Below are 18,753 nucleotides of genomic sequence, written 5' to 3'. Positions count from 1 at the left end.
GTGCATATTTTATGCCTTTTAATCCTATTTCCAATTACAAACAGTAGTGTACAAGACATACATGTGTAAGCTTGCTACATACATTTGTAGGTTTATTATGAAGTACACACAGATGAAAATATAGTACCTCAGATATCAAATAAGAATTTTGTATATCATTTTCTACACACCCAAAAAAAATTTCCAAATTACATTTATGATTTAATAATGACAAAGTACAAATGCGTCATTTCTCCATTAATTATTTGACTTTTAAAATAATAGCTCTATATTTTATTTTCAAAATTATTCTGCTCAAAAAATGTTCATCCCATTTTCAAATTCTTTCACTTTGGGGAGAAATCAACATCTCTGAGTATCATCGACATTTGTGCCTATGTGATTCGTTGGCATCCATCAGGGACTTGCACATACAATGATTAATTGTAGTCTTTATCTTATTCTACAGTATAGTTGCACTCAAGATTCTGATATTGGCACTATATTCAAACAAAAACACTGATTCACAAAACAATAAAATTATATAAAAAAACAAACAACAAGGTTCATTTGATTTGCTCATTAAATGTCTGTGCTTTTTAAAACATGGAAGACAACAAAATTGCCTTTGGGTTATCAATCTTTGAGTCATGAGTATTGTTTCGAAATGGTTCCAATTATGATCATTTTGTACAGTTTTATATTTGCCTTCAGGTGGTGTAATTAACGTTCGTTATTGTTCACTAACATTTCATTTGGCCTTCGGGTGTTTGGATGTGTAAGCATGCAAGGTCGATAACTCAGTTATTGACTTCCGGGAAAAGACAAAAAAAATACACACACACTGCCTCCTCTGTCCCTCAGTTGATTCCCCTTCATTCAAACTTTGTGCAGAAAAAGAATAAGAGAAACCTATTTCCGAAAAAGGTAGTTATTTTTAGACAGACGCAGGAATTATGAGGAAATTGCGACTGAATTAAATGAATCATCTGCCAACACACGTCAACAGTCAATCCAAATGACTGACTCGAGAACTTTGTGAACAACTTTAAGAGATGTTCCTCAATGGATGGCATATGTTCTAAAGATGCTCGGAGGATGATACATTAAAGTACCACGATGACAACTTGGGATCCTACGCACGTCCAATTTACAGGTAAAAACTCTTTAAATTTAATATAGTAAAAATGGGTGGGTCTTAATTCATTTGTAATTTATTGAACATGGACAAAAAGCGTGCACATTTTTGGCTTATTTAAAATGTATTTCAAGAAAGCAAATGATTTTCACCCATTGATACCTCCAGTGGATATTTCTGACTGATTTTGTATCATTGACTGTCTTGGGTCTTAAACTTTTTGTTTTTATCTTACCTGCATCAGTACATGTGATGGCATTTATACAACTGTATGCTTTTTCTCCATGAGCAAGCAGTCATGATTATGAAAATTTTATTTATATTATGTACACATAAAAACAGCCAACATAAGCTCTGGTGAGCTTTCAACCAGATTGAACATACATGTACAATGTACATGTACAAAACAATGTATATATCAAATATGCAAGACATGCAGAGCAAACAGACTGCACTTACAAAAGGTATGCAAAGCATAGAGACTGCACTTTTAAAAAGTCATGCATCGCTTAAAAGCAGTAGAACAGATATTACCAACACATACAAACATTAGCTATACCTTCAGAGGTCACTATAAGGTCTTCACACTCTCCTGTTTGGATGACTCATCAGAGATGAATCCAAGAACAAATTTATGTTGACCTCTGCATGTGTTTTTGATTGGTATGTGAAGTTGATCATAAACAAAAAAATGAACATATGTACATGTACATGTACTACGACAGGGCAATGCTGAATTACATATGTAATTCTACTAAGTTGTGTATGTTTGGAAACACTGTAATGCAGCAGAGTTTATAAGATATGTATGTCCAAAGCAGAGGAAATTTAAAAATAGAAACAGTTAAAACAAGTATTTTTATTCCCCCCAAGTATTTTTACCTCAATTTTCTGTAATGTTTTTTTTTTTTTTTTGTTGTTGTAAATTTGTGATCCCGAAAAATGCATGTCTTAATGCTTTGAAGTTTACCACTCTGTTCATCTGCAAACTTATAAAAGGAAACGATGTATTACATTTATGTAACGGTTCTGACCTGTTAACTTTTCTTCTTTCAACGAGGATCTAAAGAAGTAGGATTTAGACGAATATTTAATTTGCTCTTATTGCAGTATTAGATAAAAGTTGGTTCCATTAAGCCAGGTGTTCTGTCTTTCAAGGTTTGAAATATGATTGAATTGATAAACAAGACTTTAAAAGAGTAGTTTAGACAGGTTTTCAGATTATTCAAGGTTTGGTTGAGACATTTTTCACTGCATATTGATAGTGAATGTGTAAACTGACTTGCATTAAGCCATACATGTGTATGTCTACTTCTGACACTTTCAACTCTGTTTAAATAACAGGTTGGAATGTTTGGTTTACATGTACATTGTACATTTGTATATGAGCAGTCCATGGTCACTTGAATGAGAGAAGATCTATGGGTTACACTAACATAACACTTTTAGACTGATACAATTAAATAAATCCATGCATCGTTACAGTAGTGAATGTAGCTACAATGTATAGACCCTGAACAAATTAAAACCTATCTAAATTAGACAATTTTTAAATCTGGATAAACTGAATATCTGTATTAACCAAGTAAATCCTACCCATAAAAAATGGTTCCATAACTTTATTAGATAATATATGTACATATGTAGTATGGGGCAGCAAGTGCTCCCATATCCATTATATTTACAAGTAGCTTGTTTATTAAAGTTCTACTTTCTTTCAGTTTGTAGAGCCAGAAACTTGCCAACTAAAGGAAAGGGTGGTAAGTAAGAAAGTACATGTACATTTGTATTTATGGTACATTGTGCATTTCTTAATGAAAATCTGCACCAAAAAGAAACCCCTATATTCCCTAAACATGTAATGCTCAGTCTTATGCTTTACTAATTCTGTTGAGATTCCATATAGCTTTTTTATTAAATTGTGCTTGGCATTTCCTAACACAATTTACTTCATATCAGAGGACAATTGCATTTGTATGGGGAAGAGTTACATGTATGTATGTATTAATTTCATTGTGTACACATTGATATTCAGTTATGCAGTATAAGTAAATTTAAATAGACTAACCTATACACTGTATAAATTTTCAGGATCGAAGTTGACTGATGTCTTTGTTGCTGTTCAGTTAGCAAAAGAAAAGTTTCAGACTTCCACAATCAAAAATGCCCTTAATCCTGAATGGTTTGAGCAATGCGATCTGTAAGTATGATTTAAATTGTCATTTTAAAGTTAACAAGCGGTAATTTGAGATGTAAATGTACATGAATTCTGGAATAGTTCTTCCACTGTTTTGTGTTCCAAAATTTCCTTCTAAAAATAATAGTGCACCTGGACTTTTTTTCTAAATCATGAAATAAAATAAAAATCTCCTGAATTGGTCCATAACATTTCTTTATCACATGTATAAGCTATTTTCATGTGTTGCCACTAGGTACCTCTTAATTTTGTGTACTTTTTTACATTTAGCCAAATACCAACAATGAACACAGAAGTACAGCTTCATGTAATGCACCGTGGAATGTTATCTGATGATTTTATAGGATATTGTTCTGTGCCACTGTTTCATTATAAAGTATATGAAAGACCCACAAGTCAGTAAGTTGCATTTTAAATTGTGATAGACTAATAATTTACTTATTATTTTGGTAGTTCATTATTTATGAGTATGTTTTTTTTTTTTTCATTTTTATGAAGATGTGCAATGTAACCAAAATTTGGACAATTTAGCTTCAGGAAGCTGTTTACATCCAGCTTTCATTGTTCTAAAATGGGTTATACATTGTATATACTTATAGTATGAGAAATGAAAAAGAACTTAGTTATCATTGGTATTTGGTTTAAACTAAGGAAGCTTAAAAAAAGAAATGTTCACCTTATAAATTTGAAAGAGTAATAAAAGGAACCAATATTCTAGCAGAAATCAAAAATATTATTCAGGGGAAAAGAGCAGACATGGAAAATAGACACACACAACAAAGAACATATAATACCACACTGCAAAAATGGCATACATGTACCTGGTACATTTTTTTTGTAGTTTTGATGCACATGTGATATAATATAAATGCTTAGTAGCAGTACTGTACATGTACATGTATGTTAGTTCATTCTTACTTCAAATACTAGTAATATAACAGTGTCTCTGTACCATTTAACATTGATGAATTGTGTCCATTTGCTAAGTACAACACTGTGATCATGTTGATAGTTCTTCTGAATATCATTTAGGGAATTTTTCTTACATGAAGCAAGTTTTATCTGGACTCATATGTTTGTGTTAGTCAGGACGACCAGTTTAATTTCAAAGTTGTCATGGTAATTGTACTGGTAAGTGCTGTTGAAAAATCCAATGCTACATATACCTGTACACACAACCATAAATTTGTCCTGTTATTGTAGGTGGATTCAGTTACAAGGGAAGCCCAATAAAACTCCTGATAACAAGTATAGAGGAGAGATAGAAATTAGAGTGGCATTCTCTGTCAAGAGTAAACAGGAGGAAAACAATTCAAACCTGAACAAGAAAAAGTCCTCCTCCATTAAAGGACTGGCTACTGCCATGGGTAAATTGTTACAGGACTATAAGTGTTCAGAGCAAAAATATTGGTACCAATCCAATATATAACCATTAACTGTTCGAAATAAAAACATGTCACATGACTAACATAACTGTTAACTTAGAAAGGTTACTGTAAATTGTATAAAAGCAGTTTCATATTTGCTATTTCTCAGTAAGACATATACAGAGATATTAATGTGTTGTTAATACATGTATTTTCTTAAAAAAAACCACTTATACGAAGTAAGGTTGTGCCTACGAGGTATAGAGCTATTTGTATTCAAATAACATTTGCTTTGTTGATAATTCATCGCTATTTTGTTATTTTGCTGATTTTTCGACCAATGGGAATCTGCTAGACCTATATTATGTACTAGAACACATGCTGTACATCTGTGTTAAAAGTTCAAATAATCGCATTCTAACTGTTGATGTCACTTCTGACAGAAAATTTTTAGCCATTCATGTTTTGACAGATTATTTACATTTGTAGGATGTCCCTGACACTTCATCCCTATAAAACAATAATAGGAAAACTCACAAATTTAAAACTAAAAGATGTACATGTAGATTGGTCACTGAAAATGTTACATTGTGCTGATTAACCAGTTTTTAATATCATTGGAAAATTAAATTGATTGACAATGGCGCCTTTTGCACATCTTTATTAAAAAAAAAGACTACAAAATTAAGCAACCATCTTTGCCTCAGTGGATTGTGGTTAATTAATTGCTCACCTTGAGTGTGGAAAGTTGTAAGATTCCCAGCCAAGTCCACAATAGACTTCCTTGCTCACCACATAAAGAAGAGTCGTGATTAGTTGGCACAATAATGTATCATAGTGGGGGTCACATGACATGCCTACCTGCAGACATTTGCTTCTGTGAGCTACATGTAGCACAACAAATAACATGCTCAGTGTGTCATGTAAGACTGGAACAAAGCGGGGTGTATTCAGTAGATCAAATGTAATCATCCTGAAATACATGTCTTTTGACATAAAACTATAATTAAATCATACTACATGTGATTAAATCATACTACATGTGATTAAATCATACTACATGTGATTATCAATAGTACTTTGAGTGAACCTACTGTAGACATTAACATTTTGTGTTTTTTTTTTTTTTTTCAAATCATATTGGGGTCAAACATTGATGAATAAAAATTTTCAGTTTGTATTTGTACACTTCAACTAATCTTTATTCTTTTTTAACAGGTCAGAAGGTTGGAGACAAGTTTAAGTTTGTAAGAAGTAAGTCTTTGAGAGATCCACACTTTTCAAGTCCCACACAGAAAGATGCACTTCCTGCTTATCAAACTAATAGTGCTCTTCAGGTATGTATGAAGTTCTATATAATGAAATGAAAAAAAGTGGTGTTGACATCATGTGTTTTGCCAGGATGATTTTTATGCTTATTAGCAGTTTTCTACATGTTTTGTTATAACTTTATACATACTGTATTTTTACCTCCCTATATTCTGCCTTCCTGTTGTTTTTTTGTATTATAATCCCTGCTTTTGGAGTGATATCATTTCATAAACAGCAAAATATTTTTTCTCATTTCAGCAATCAAATGAAAGCAAATGCAAAGCATTTTGACAATTTGATCTGCCCATACTTAAGTAAAATGTAAAATGAAAACATCCCCACGAACAATAGTTATAAAATCTCTGATCTCAAATGTAAAGCATACAATGTACATGTAAAGCACAAATTTTAAATTTCAATCACAATTGACATGCATGCTTTCCATTATACTTATATTCATATATGCGATAATAAGAGATATTAAACAAGCTATGATAATTGATAGGCTAAAAGTCTAAGCAGAATACTTCAAGAAAAAGAAATGGTAGGAAATAATTTTTATCTCTTATGGCTAGTGCATATGTTATACTAAGCATGAATCTTGTGTAGCATCCAAACAAAACACAGTTTAATCTTAAACAGTATAATCATGTAATCAAGTTAGATAACTCAGTCTTGATAAGTACATCTGTGTACGTTAGAAAGTATGGTGTATGTTGTGATTTAGTCATTTTATTATTGAAAAATAGCAAAGGGATGGTAGGTTTGAAGGAATTTTTAAATACCTTTTTTATAATAAGATGTAAATTGATAGCACTTGAATTGTATCAGTAATATCTCTTTAATATATATTTTTTTTGCTCCCTCTGCACAGATTAGTGAAATACTTCTTGCCGTTTTTTTGCATGTACATGTATTTTCTCTCTTTTCTAAGTTAAGCACCTGTGTCAAATTCATTGAGCTGACAACACATTTTCTAAACAGTCTCATGCATAATTAGATTAACCAATATCAGTCCTCAACACCACAAAACCTTTAAAATTTACTGATTGGAAAATATCCTTAAACTATTTTTTATTGTAACATATCAGTTTCAAAGACTTTGATTGGAGTTACATTATAACATGACAGACTTCAGTATTTTTTAAAGTATTTTGGCACTCAGGCCTGATCTTTACAACACGAACAGAATTATAACATTTCAGATAGAGTTATAGACTTCTAGTATTTTTGACTGACACCTAGCCTTATATTTTTTCATTTCTGAAACACAACACATTGAAAATAATTCTGTAAAATGAAATGAAATGTCTGAAGAGCTAGTTATATAGAATTACCTATTTCTAGTATATTTTTTATCATTTAGTAGAATTGATTGTATTAATTCACTTAGTATCGGTATTACATATGTAATTATATATTTTTTTTCTTTTGACCCTGGTATTATGGTATACAGCTACAATCTGTCTGTCTGTTTATCCTCAAATTGTCTGGTAACCTAAAAATCATTTTGATGGATTTTAATGGTTTTTTGTTTTATTGTTTTCTTTCATGTACAGAAACTACCTTTTATTTTTGGCTGTTTTCTGATAACCATTTTCTGCACTTTTTGATTTTAAAATCTCTACCATTATGAAGAAAATTTCAACTTCCTAGGGATTTAAAACAAATATATATGTGTCAGATCTATACTTTGAAACATGCATCGTTCTACAAAAGTCCATCATCCAATACCAGGTGTTGCAGATTTTCAACTCCATAGATCTACTAATTATTTGAATACATTCAGATTTCAATGAAATATAGGGAATACTACAAATGTAAATATCCTTTAAGAAGTAAGGTTTATAAAACCATTACATGGACTAGAAATAACTCGTGGTGTTAATAAATGATACAGTGTTTGAATATATGAGTTTATGTCAATTATATAAGTACTTCTCCTTCTAAGAATCAGTCAAAATGTGTATAAGGTGTGACACATGAAGAAAAAATACACAGAGATATGATTGTATTAACCAAGTATTTATACCTCATAACCTGAAGAAATAAATGTCAAAGTGTTTGTAAAGTTTGCCTTTTTAAGATATTGATAGGTCAAATTTAGTTGAAATGCACTATGGAAAAATGGCGGGAACATTTTCCTTAACTTTTTCCTTAAATAAGCAGTCAAAAAATATCTACGTCACAGATGCTTCAGGATAAATTTAAATAGCTTTAAAGGTGTTTTCTAGATGTATTGCTTATATTTGAGGCAAAAAAGACCAAAACTGAGACATTTGATGTGCCACCCATTGCCTGATTCTTACACTGAATGATACTTAATTAGTTATAATATTACCTTAAGACTGATATTTATTGAGTTATATCTCTTGTTTTTTCTTAATATGAACCAACAATCAAAATTTGAGTGTTTTGGTAATTATTTGTTTTCTTTCCTATTTTAGGTTTACAATTTTAAAACACTTTTATTTACATGTATTCTTGCTAATGCTTGTTGTATGTTATCTAATATTTAACCAGGAATCAGAACAAAATCAAAATTCACCAGAAAATCAACAGGGATTATCTAAAGATTTATCTACCAGTTTTACTGCTCTTGACATTTGTCTTCCTATTTGGGATGAACCAGAGGCGGTTAGTAGAAGAGCCTGGCTGTCGCTGTTCCTTTTACCTCCTGATGTGAAACATGGCTTCCTATTTTTTTTTAATAACATTTACTTTCATGAAATATTACTAATTTTTTGGTGAATGAAAACTGAAATCCTGGACCTGGCATATATGTTTCCTATCAATCATTAATTGATATGATTGAAATGGAGGGGCTTCTAGAAATTTTATTTGTCTTTATTAAATGTAGAACTGTTTTCTGTAGATGCATGATTGGGTGTTTTATGTATTCTTCTGGTCTGGGCTTTATACTGTCTTTCTTTGTTAACAAAGTGCACATGACCAAGATTTTTGTATTTTTGGATCTTTTTTTATGAACTCTTGCATAGCATCACAGTCATGAACTATGACCCATTAACTGATTCTAGTTATTTAATTAGATGCTTATTGGTTGAAGGCAATATTGATTATGAATTTTTAAAAGTAAAATATAATGAATTTTTGCTTTCATGTAAAGAGGGTAGATCTTTATTGTACATTTCATGTATGTTATCACAATAGTTTATAACAATCCACTGTAATAGTGACCCTCAAACATAACCAGGAAATCACCACTTTACATTCATATCTCGAGCTATTTATGAAGTATACTAAAACAATTCTCAATCTATTTTTTCTGTTAGTAAAATGTTAATGATATTGCTTTATTGGTACACAAAGCTAAGGTCTAAAATTACGGGAATCATGATGACTGGGTATAAAACTTAGTACCTTAAAAAACTCCAGACCTGCCCCTCTATACACGATTGCAGGCAATTGTAGGTAGAGGGGTTTGGAGAGTTATGTCAACACCCCAAGCAAAGAAGTGTTAAAAACTGTTTAAAAGCTTTATATTGGTTAAGAAGTATATAAGTCTAAACAATTTTGTCCAAATAACCCCTTTCTGAACCCCCCTAAAAGTTCTGACTACAGGTCAGATTAGTCTCAATTGTATTGCATCTAATGGATGATTTAGAACCTTAAAATTAAGACCAAACCTTTTTAATGCTGTCAAGTTGTAATGGATTTATGACCGTGTTTTTTTATTCTTTGTGTTTTCACATTGCATGAATACTCATCTCATAAAGCCTTGCAATACTGCTGTAAAACCTAGTATTGATTTGCATGTCTATTTCTATGGATATATGAATGTGAAATTAGTTTCTGGTTCTAAGATTTTAAAACAAATATTTAACTTATATACCTTTTAATGGGTATGGTAAAATTTTCTTCCATCTCGGGGGTGGGGGGGGAGATCCAGAAGTTAATTTGAGGTAGCATATCTACTGTGAAAGAATATTGTTAAAAGGATATCTTATTTATCTACTGAAATTTATCTGAATTGAGGTTTTCTACTTCTCATCTTTAATTCAAAACCATCAACACAGTCAAATAAGTTTTTTTTTTTAAGTTTAGCCTACAATACTAATTCCATTTAATTTTCATTGCTTTCAATATCTATGGTAATCAGTGAAAATACAAAAATATTTTGTCCTCAGTGGAATTAGGGTACAGATTTTTAGATATTTGTCTGATCATTATTAATATCCCGAAAACAATACTTCTTTTACAGGTGGGGATGTATTGTACTTTGTCTTTAAAAAGTATTCAATTCCATTGTTTTCTTTCTGAAATCTACTTTCAACTTCTATTTAAACATTTAGATAAGTGTTATAAATAATTTAGGTGTGTACATGTATTATGATGTGATTACAAAATTATTTAATCTTTATTATAGGTAGATTACTTAGATGTTCTCTTATCTTGGTGAATTTTTCTTATGCATAAGGTATATTCTGCATGTTTTCTGCACTCAATTAGTAAATCATTTTAAGTGTGTTTTATCATGATAGAGAAGTTAGAGATGAATTATGCTAATACAAGGAAGTGAAATGATAAATTTATATTGTATTGTAGAATGAGAGGATGAGAAGCCATAGCATGTCCTTAAAAAGGTCTGGAGACCTGGAGAAGGGTTCGTATCATTAGTCCACAGGCTCTTGTGTAGGGAGATTTTTAAAGATCATTGGACTGATGCAATCTCACTAGATTTTTCTATGGAGATTTTCTGTACCAATCAATCTCCCAGTTATTTATACAGAAGGGCATGTGATTGGTCAATAATAGAAACGTTAAGTTAAATATATATCTTTTGCTATTATAATTTATTCTTTGAATAAAGGTCTAACTTTGATATAGAGACAGAAAGAAAATGAAAAAAAAGAGGAAAATCTTCTGTATAAACTTATGTAAATGTGATAGTATTCACCAAAACATTGTAAATCAACTTAGTTTTGTGAACGATTTATTCTCCCTTATTTCATGAACAAGAAACAATTGTGAAAATAAATCACTGCAAATATGCCCCTTCATTATGGAATACAAAAATGTAAAATAGTTATGTGCTAAAATGTGTTGGTTCCCAGTAGTGGAAATTATTAGTTGATTGCAATTCCAAATAGTTCTGTTTTTGTGGCTATTTTTTTTTTAGTTCATTAAGACTGATAAAAGAGCTTTCATATCAAATATGTACATGCATCTACACAGTTAGGCATTGACATTTATTATTTAAAGGTACCCCTGATAATGTTCGCCAATACAACCAGCCTGGAAATAGACAGTCCCTCCCAGCAGCATATCTTGGTACACAAACTCTGCCACACCCCAAGGGTAGACGATACGGGCAAAACAGAAAGTCACTGGATGACCTTGACTCAACTGTGTCATCTCAGCCAGGTTATTTGGAATCTATTTTTAGAAAGGAAAGTGAAGTATTTCATTCAATGAATTGTGCTGATCACAATCCTGAATCTTCTGACTCAGAAGGTGAAGGAAGAAATCATCCAATCTGTAAATCTGCAAAGGAATACAAAGAGTCAGAGAAAGAATTACGTGATTCAGACTCAGATGATAGTGCTGATGTCAGTTTTCCAGTTGTAAAGAGAAGACCTGATTCTGGAAATATTTCTGATTCAAAAATAGAACAAGTAGACTATAACCAATCATCTTCTAGTCATTTAAACAATTTATCACCTGAATCAGGTATTGCTACAATTAATTCTAGTCACACAAGTGTTATGAGCAATGACAACGAATACAAAGAGACTTCTTTCCCAGAAACCAGTCAAGAACCAGTCTATCATAATCAGTTGCCTATTAATAATGATACACAAAACCAGATGGAATCCAGTGGTGATGCTAAAGAGAGGAGTGATTCTATAAGTCATTCCAAGAAAAAAATTGCTCCAGAAGAGACGTTTACATTTGGATTTTCACCAGATAAAGCTGAGCTACCATCTAATGGAAGTGTCAGGAGAAGAAGTAAAAGGGACAAACCTAGAGGAATGGGTTAGTAATTATTTAGGGATTAGTTTTTTATGGAAAAGTATTTATGAACTTCAAGTATGAAAGGAAGAGGTTAACATCATGTTACATGTTGGCATTTGGATATTACAAATATACACTGTATATCTAATTTAGATACTGATTTTATATCAAATGACTATACAGAGTAGATGAATATATTATACTGCAACCAATCTATTTGACCTGTCACAGCAGTCTGGCATTCTGTAAAGATTGTAACCCTCATTTCATTTATGACTAGTGAGTGCACTGTTATTTTCTATACTTGTGATCATAACTGTTAGTAGACAGTTTTCATACAATAACAGGCATGTTTCTGATTTTAAATTTACATCCACAGGAAGCAGAAGGTACACAGTACAAGGGTTAGACTACTATCGTAGGAATAATTCTCTTGAGGACACACTTGATTCACTGCGACCACAGTTCATGAGAGAGGCAAGAGAGGTAGCCTCAATACCAGATGATCTGGTGGCTGTTTACAGACATATGACTAAAGATGTAAGATTACAACTTCAAGTATAAAATACAGTCATTGTTGTAGATCTTAAATCCTATATCACTCAGATCAGTATTTGAATTTGGTGAAAATCGGATCGAATTCTTAGGTGTTTTTTTTTTTTTTTTATACCTTCCTCATAGCAATCATCCTGTCTGTCTATTCATTTGTTTGTCCACATTTCTTGTTGAAGTTGATTTGGGTTTGAATAATAAAATTGCTGGTGTCACACACTGATTCACCGAAGTCACACCTTGATAAGAGATAATAAGTCATTTGTAAGTGTAATGTACATGTCAGTATACCAGCATTACACATATTACACCCACTATTATCATGATTATTCAGAACTCTATTGCATTTATTACTGTAGTAGGATGTCACTCCTTGAAGATCTTTGAGGTTGGGATGTTTTATTTTCAGACTAATGCTTGAATTGAAGTTCTGTACTATAGATCAAACCTGTATAACCTTTTCCCATTGTCTGGTTTTTGGTTTTTTTTGGACTGTTTAATGGCTTTGATTTGTTGAAGTTAAAAATGATAGCTCATCAGAAATTGTTTTTGAGACTTCAGTCATACACTGTTTGATAATTAGAATTTCAAAGATGGTCACTGAAATAAGATTTAGTTTAGGAGAAAGCTTAGCAGGAAGAGTTTGGTTATAAGAAAGTGATTAATTTACTACCAGTTAGGCTATTCAAAGTTTATTTCTTGATTCTCAGGCTATTTTTCTTGAAAACAATTGAGAGGAGGAGACATTTCTTTTTACATTTTAATTGCCCAAAATAGGTTATGGCAATGTTTTTACATTGCTCATAGTAAGACTAAACAATAAGGGAGATTCTTATTGTCTTTTTTCTTTCATTTTATTGATACAGCAATGAAATTATGAGGTAGACCTGAGTTAGGGGCATAACTCTTGAAATCAGTGATATGTTTGTATCACATTAAATTTCACCTAAGCCTTTCAAGCTTTCATTTTACACAGAATGAAATCAATCCAAGTTAATTTGATGCTTACATTAGATTGATATAAAGAGCCTGAATACAAATGTTCCAATGATTTTAAAGAGTTGTGTCCCTTACCTTAGGTCTACCTCCTTAAGTAATGAGAAATTGTTTTTAGGGAAAAGGTAAGCCTGAGAACCAAAAAATTGTGACAGAGTCTGGCACGGACAATAATTCCAAGACAAGTAAAATTGACTGTAAAGTTTATTACAAGAGTAAAAGCGAGCTCTCTGAATATACAACATGTTCAAATATATATATACTATTCAATTATATAAGACACATCCATCAATCAATGTGAATCTGGACATAAACATTCTATGTGTCCAGTTTACCCGCCGATTTATTATTTGTGTACAAGTATTTTTTTTTACCTCTAGGTATAATTGCATTTCTTTTGACTTGCTCATTACTTGTTATGCTCCCCGAATATACAACATGTTCAAATATATATACCATTCAATTATATAAGACACATCCATCAATCATTGTGAATCTGGACATAAACATTCTATGTGTCCAGTTTACCCGCCAATTTATTATTTGTGTACAAGTATTTCTGTCCTCCAGGTATCAATGCATTTCTTTTGACTTGCTTATTACTTGTTGCGTGTTGTTTTTCATAATATGTTCTTTTACTTCCCCATTTTGGTTGTTTTATACCCGTAAGCCTTTATACCCGTAAGCCCTTTTTTTACCCGTACATGCATATAATTCAATTTATAGTTAACATAGACAATATTAATTTTTAAAGTCATTATACATTCCTCCCTTTCTCAAAAATAACAATTTAATCAATGATGTCTAAGTACTGTCCTATCACATTTCCTCCCTTTCTCAAAAATAACAATTTAATCAATAATGTCTAAGTACTGTCCTATCACAAAATTCTTTCAGTTATCACAATTGTAAGTGAAGAATATTGTTATAAAAATGTAAAACTTGTTTAAAATTTTTCCAGGAATTGATTAGAATTGTCATACAGCACAAGGCCCAGTTAATTAGAAAGGATCAGTATGTAAAAGATTTAGAACAATATATAGATAGCTTGCTTGTTCGTGTAATGGAAGCTACTCCTAGAATTCTACAGAAAAGTAACAGATGGAAATGAAATAATAAATGCAGAGTAAATTCCCCTGCTTAACTGTAGTCTTCACCAATGTTCCAGCCAGAGTAATTGATGTTCAGGTAAAGAAGTGAAGTGAATAACTTATTTTTCGAGCAGTTTATTGCAGCAGCTATGTAGTGCTTAAAATATTTCGGATTTTTTGTATGGATGTAAGGAACATTTCAGTAAAAACTTTGATATGAGTAGTTTTCGCTTTACACAATTACGATTTACATATGTACTTTATATGTTAACATTCCTAGTTATGTTTTTGGAAACTTAGTAAGATGTTGTGTGTTCAGATTTAATCAAATACAGTATCTTAAAACTGGATGTATTATAAACACAAACCACCCATCTCTGAGTTTCTGTTAACTATAATTTGTGCAAATATATTACAATTGCGTAGCAGCTGGTTTGGCTAGTGCCATACCAATAACTTTTGTTAGTACAGCATGCTGTACTTAAAATTCTTGTCACAAATTTTTAGAATTATGGTATTTTATTACTGCCCCAAAACCGGCAGGTAAGGCATTATTCTCGCTGTACTAATCCAGATTTGGAAGTTATGCCTCTGTAACAGACCATAGATATTCTAGTGATCTTTGACAGGTTTTTTTTTATTATCTCTTTCATTCAGATCAAAAATAAAAACTTTATATTGTCATGCAATCCTTTATTGGTGCTCATTTTATGTCTGAAAAGTAACATTCCAAACAACAGGCAACAAATAAAATAAACCTCAGTTAAAATGAAATCCAATATATGATTGTAACCAGATAACCAGTCATGTGCCATGCTTACCATTCATTTGATAGAAATTTTAGAACTTATTTGTTTAAGATTATATAACATTTGTGCAATGTCAGTTTTGCCAAGATTAATCATCCTCATTTTATATCACTTCAGTAAATAGAGATACATGTATTCCAGGGAATATATTTAGGTCCACAATAACAATGTTTTATTATTGAATGATGAAGATTTAAATGTATTTTCTTGATTAGTGTTAGTGTAGATTGGTCCATTTTGTTTAAATTGTCAGTTTGTGTGGATTGGTCCACATTGTTTAATTGTCAGTTTGTGTAGATTGGTCCACATTGTTTAAATTGTCAGTTTGTGTGGATTCGTCCACTTTGTTTAAATTGGCAGTTGTCTCAGTTAACTGTTGCTTGTTAATACAAATGATTAATCTTTAGATATTTGTCATTTTATATGATATTATTAAACAGATCTGATGTTTTTTTACTATTTATATTTAATATTTACATCAAATTCTGTTCTGTATTTACATGTCAATTAATATTCAAACTTCATATGGACATTTTATTAAAGGTTGTTGCTATTCTCTGTTATGCATTATTTGTTATATTGTAAACTGGTATTTGTTTTCGTGATTTTTTTTTAATTCTGTCAGTCTACTGGCTGGCAGTGCTTGTTCTTCAAATGTTAGTCAATATATATTACTCTCTTTTAATGAAAATGTTTCGTCAAAGGTCTCTTGTGGCAAAAATGCCTACTAGAAAAAAAAAACCAGAACTGCCATGAAAATTACAGGATTTAGGTGATTTAGATATTGCTACTGTTGATAGGTAATCAAGTAGCATTTGTTAAGAAACAGTTTTTGTATAAAAAACCTGTGTTTCTGGATTTTTGATAAATGTTGTACAGTTTTAACAAATCATATTTTGATGTATTTATTTTTACTTTTATGATTGTACATCAAAACCACAGATCAAAACCCTGATAGATATATGTGATGCATTTTTGTGATTCAACTTTATATGATATGCAAATGATTATTGATACTCTATAGGCAGGTTTGTATTTACATTAGAGATGTTTATGTCTATGTTGTTTGTTTTTCAATATTGTATTGTTATTTTGTACATTCAACATTTTACATGTGAACTAATGTTTGCAACAGTCTATACATTTGTAAATGGGTTTTTCAGTACATGCGATATGAAAACCTTCATTACTTAAGGAAATTCTTCAATAACTTTAGCCAAGCAGTACATGAGTATTAAGTAATTACATGTATATACAGTGAACCCTGTCTAAACTGAACCCCCAATAATCTGAAAACGTGTTTAAACTGAGCCCCAAATAATCTGAAAACGTGCCTAAACCATACACTTTTAAAGGTTATTTCCTTCAGTTTAAATGTATTTTTAACCTTTGAAAATCTGACAACTGTCTAAATTGAACCAATTCTGAAGTCCTGGGGTTTTGGTATAGACAGGATTCACTGTAATAGGTCATAATGTCTACTGTAATAGGTCATAATGTCTGTATAGTATAAACAGTTTTTTAAATTGTATGATTTTTTTTTGAAATTTTGAAAGTACTTCTATTCAAGATATTCAATGTTCGAAATTAATAGAACTTTTCTAAGAGAAAAAATATTAATCAATTTAAAATTCTATTTATTACTAAACAGATTAAGTTTGTACATGTAAGATGTGATTTGAGTTATTTTTGTTAGGTTGTGAAGTAGTAGCATTCCAAAATATTTGGTTGTGACTATTGTTATTTAATATGTTAGTCTTTTAATTGTTATTTTCTGCCTTTGTTTAAGGCTAGAAACCACTAATTCTACTTCCCATAGGCTTCTATGCTAATTTCACAATATTCAATGGCTTCTCTGGACTTTATTTTAACTTTAACCTGCAGAGGACTATATATCAGCATGATTCTACATATGTCAGCTCACAATCCTCAGAATGACATGTGGAGTTAGCAGACCTGCAGTGCAGTACTGGTCACCGGAAGTGAAGGGTCTATAAATAGCATGGGAAATCCCAGTGTTTTCACAAGACAGGGGTATATTTAGAAATCATTATGGAGATTAGGCTTCACATCACAAGGAGCAAAATGCACCTGTAAAATGTACAGAAATGTTTTTCCTTTCAGAAACTGTTTAAATTTTTAAAATAAAATGAGAACTTTTTTCACAGCACTATGAGGAACAGGGATAATTTCTGTGTAGGACTATTTTTGCATACGTTACAAATGCTCATTGGTTGCATTGGTGGTCTATAACCTTTACACAGGAAAAAATGCAACAAAAGATTTTCATGTGCTTTGAAAATACCTGAATTCATATGTTTATTATGTGTTTTTCATGTGTTTAGGACCATCATGAGAAACATATGAAAAACACATGAATAAAGAATTATTTATGGAAAAAAAATAAATAAAAATCATATGGTAATTATGTATTTCGTACATGAAAAGAATGTGCTTTTGTATAATTTTTGGAAATATATTATTTCATATATTTTAAAACACACAAAACATATACTTTACTGGTCCTAAACATATGTTGCAATTTTGCCTGTGTACTATGTTAGTAAGTAAATTTATGAAGCCACATATTTTTTTGCCTTTTTGAAGTAACCAAGTAGGAGTTCTTTTTTTTAAAGGTAATTTGTATACATATTATATACAGCTTGCAGTTCAATATCTATACGACTACAATTTTTTAAGAATTTGTGTTAAAAAAGAACCAAAAACATTTTAAGAAAGATATTCTTAACTTTATAACTTTTACGTAGGAGTAAGGATCTCTATGATATTGTACCTTGAAGTTCCATATCATAAAGGTCAGGCTTGGATTGATTTTGAGAGGGGTGTCAAAAACACTTTTATTGCTTTGGGGTAATAAATTTAGTAAAGTTGTACAAGTCTTTAAAATTATATTACAAGATTCCAGACTACAAAGGAAGGCAATAAGAGTTTTTTTTAGCATTTTGTAAATTGTTTAATCATGTAATTATTACATTTTAGGTCAATGAATATGTAACTTTCTAACATTTTTTTATGTTTTTTTGGAAAAGTTACAATCAAATTGAACTTAATCTGAAATAAGAGTCTTAACATTGCTAATTGTAATTGTAGATGTAGCATTGTGAGCTGTTATCTTAAGCAATTTTTGTGCTTGTGATGGTTGTGTCGTAAACATATGCAAAATCTTTATGCAGAATGCATGGTTACAATATAATTTTATTTGTAGACTTAAAAGTATGTTCCTTTAATATTTATCTTTATTTATTATTTGCTATTGTATGAATGAATTTAATGATGTGGCTACCTACTTATTATATTGTTTTCATATGCTTTATTA

The 18,753-nt window shown here is 30.9% G+C and overlaps 1 protein-coding gene across 4 annotated transcripts; it reads left to right on the top strand.

Annotated features, from left to right (window-relative positions):
* Positions 1-949: 949 nt before the first annotated feature.
* On the top strand, positions 950-17,830 carry LOC148609838 (rab11 family-interacting protein 2-like). 4 transcript variants are annotated; one of them, XM_088541219.1, is made up of 12 exons: positions 956-1,135; positions 2,839-2,877; positions 3,209-3,317; positions 3,585-3,713; positions 4,518-4,681; positions 5,900-6,018; positions 6,498-6,536; positions 8,516-8,629; positions 10,559-10,616; positions 11,216-11,989; positions 12,348-12,508; positions 14,478-17,830. In XM_088541219.1, exons 1-12 carry the CDS (start codon positions 1,099-1,101, stop codon positions 14,625-14,627), a joined length of 1,893 nt encoding a protein of 630 aa, XP_088397345.1. In that variant the 5' UTR covers positions 956-1,098; the 3' UTR covers positions 14,628-17,830. The 4 variants fall into 4 exon arrangements, with proteins under 4 accessions (XP_088397346.1, XP_088397345.1, XP_088397347.1 ...); XM_088541220.1 differs by lacking the exon at positions 6,498-6,536 and having other exon boundaries at positions 950-1,135; XM_088541221.1 differs by lacking the exon at positions 8,516-8,629.
* The last annotated feature ends 923 nt before the right edge of the window (positions 17,831-18,753 follow it).

The sequence above is a fragment of the Perna viridis genome, chromosome 8 (assembly GCF_037379345.1).
Source record: "Perna viridis isolate PV_CMFRI_1.1 ecotype Kerala chromosome 8, ASM3737934v1, whole genome shotgun sequence".
NCBI classification, from domain to species: Eukaryota; Metazoa; Mollusca; class Bivalvia; order Mytilida; family Mytilidae; genus Perna; species Perna viridis.
The sequence above is the reverse complement of the archived record's forward strand: the minus strand, read 5'-3'. Positions and strand labels throughout refer to the sequence as shown.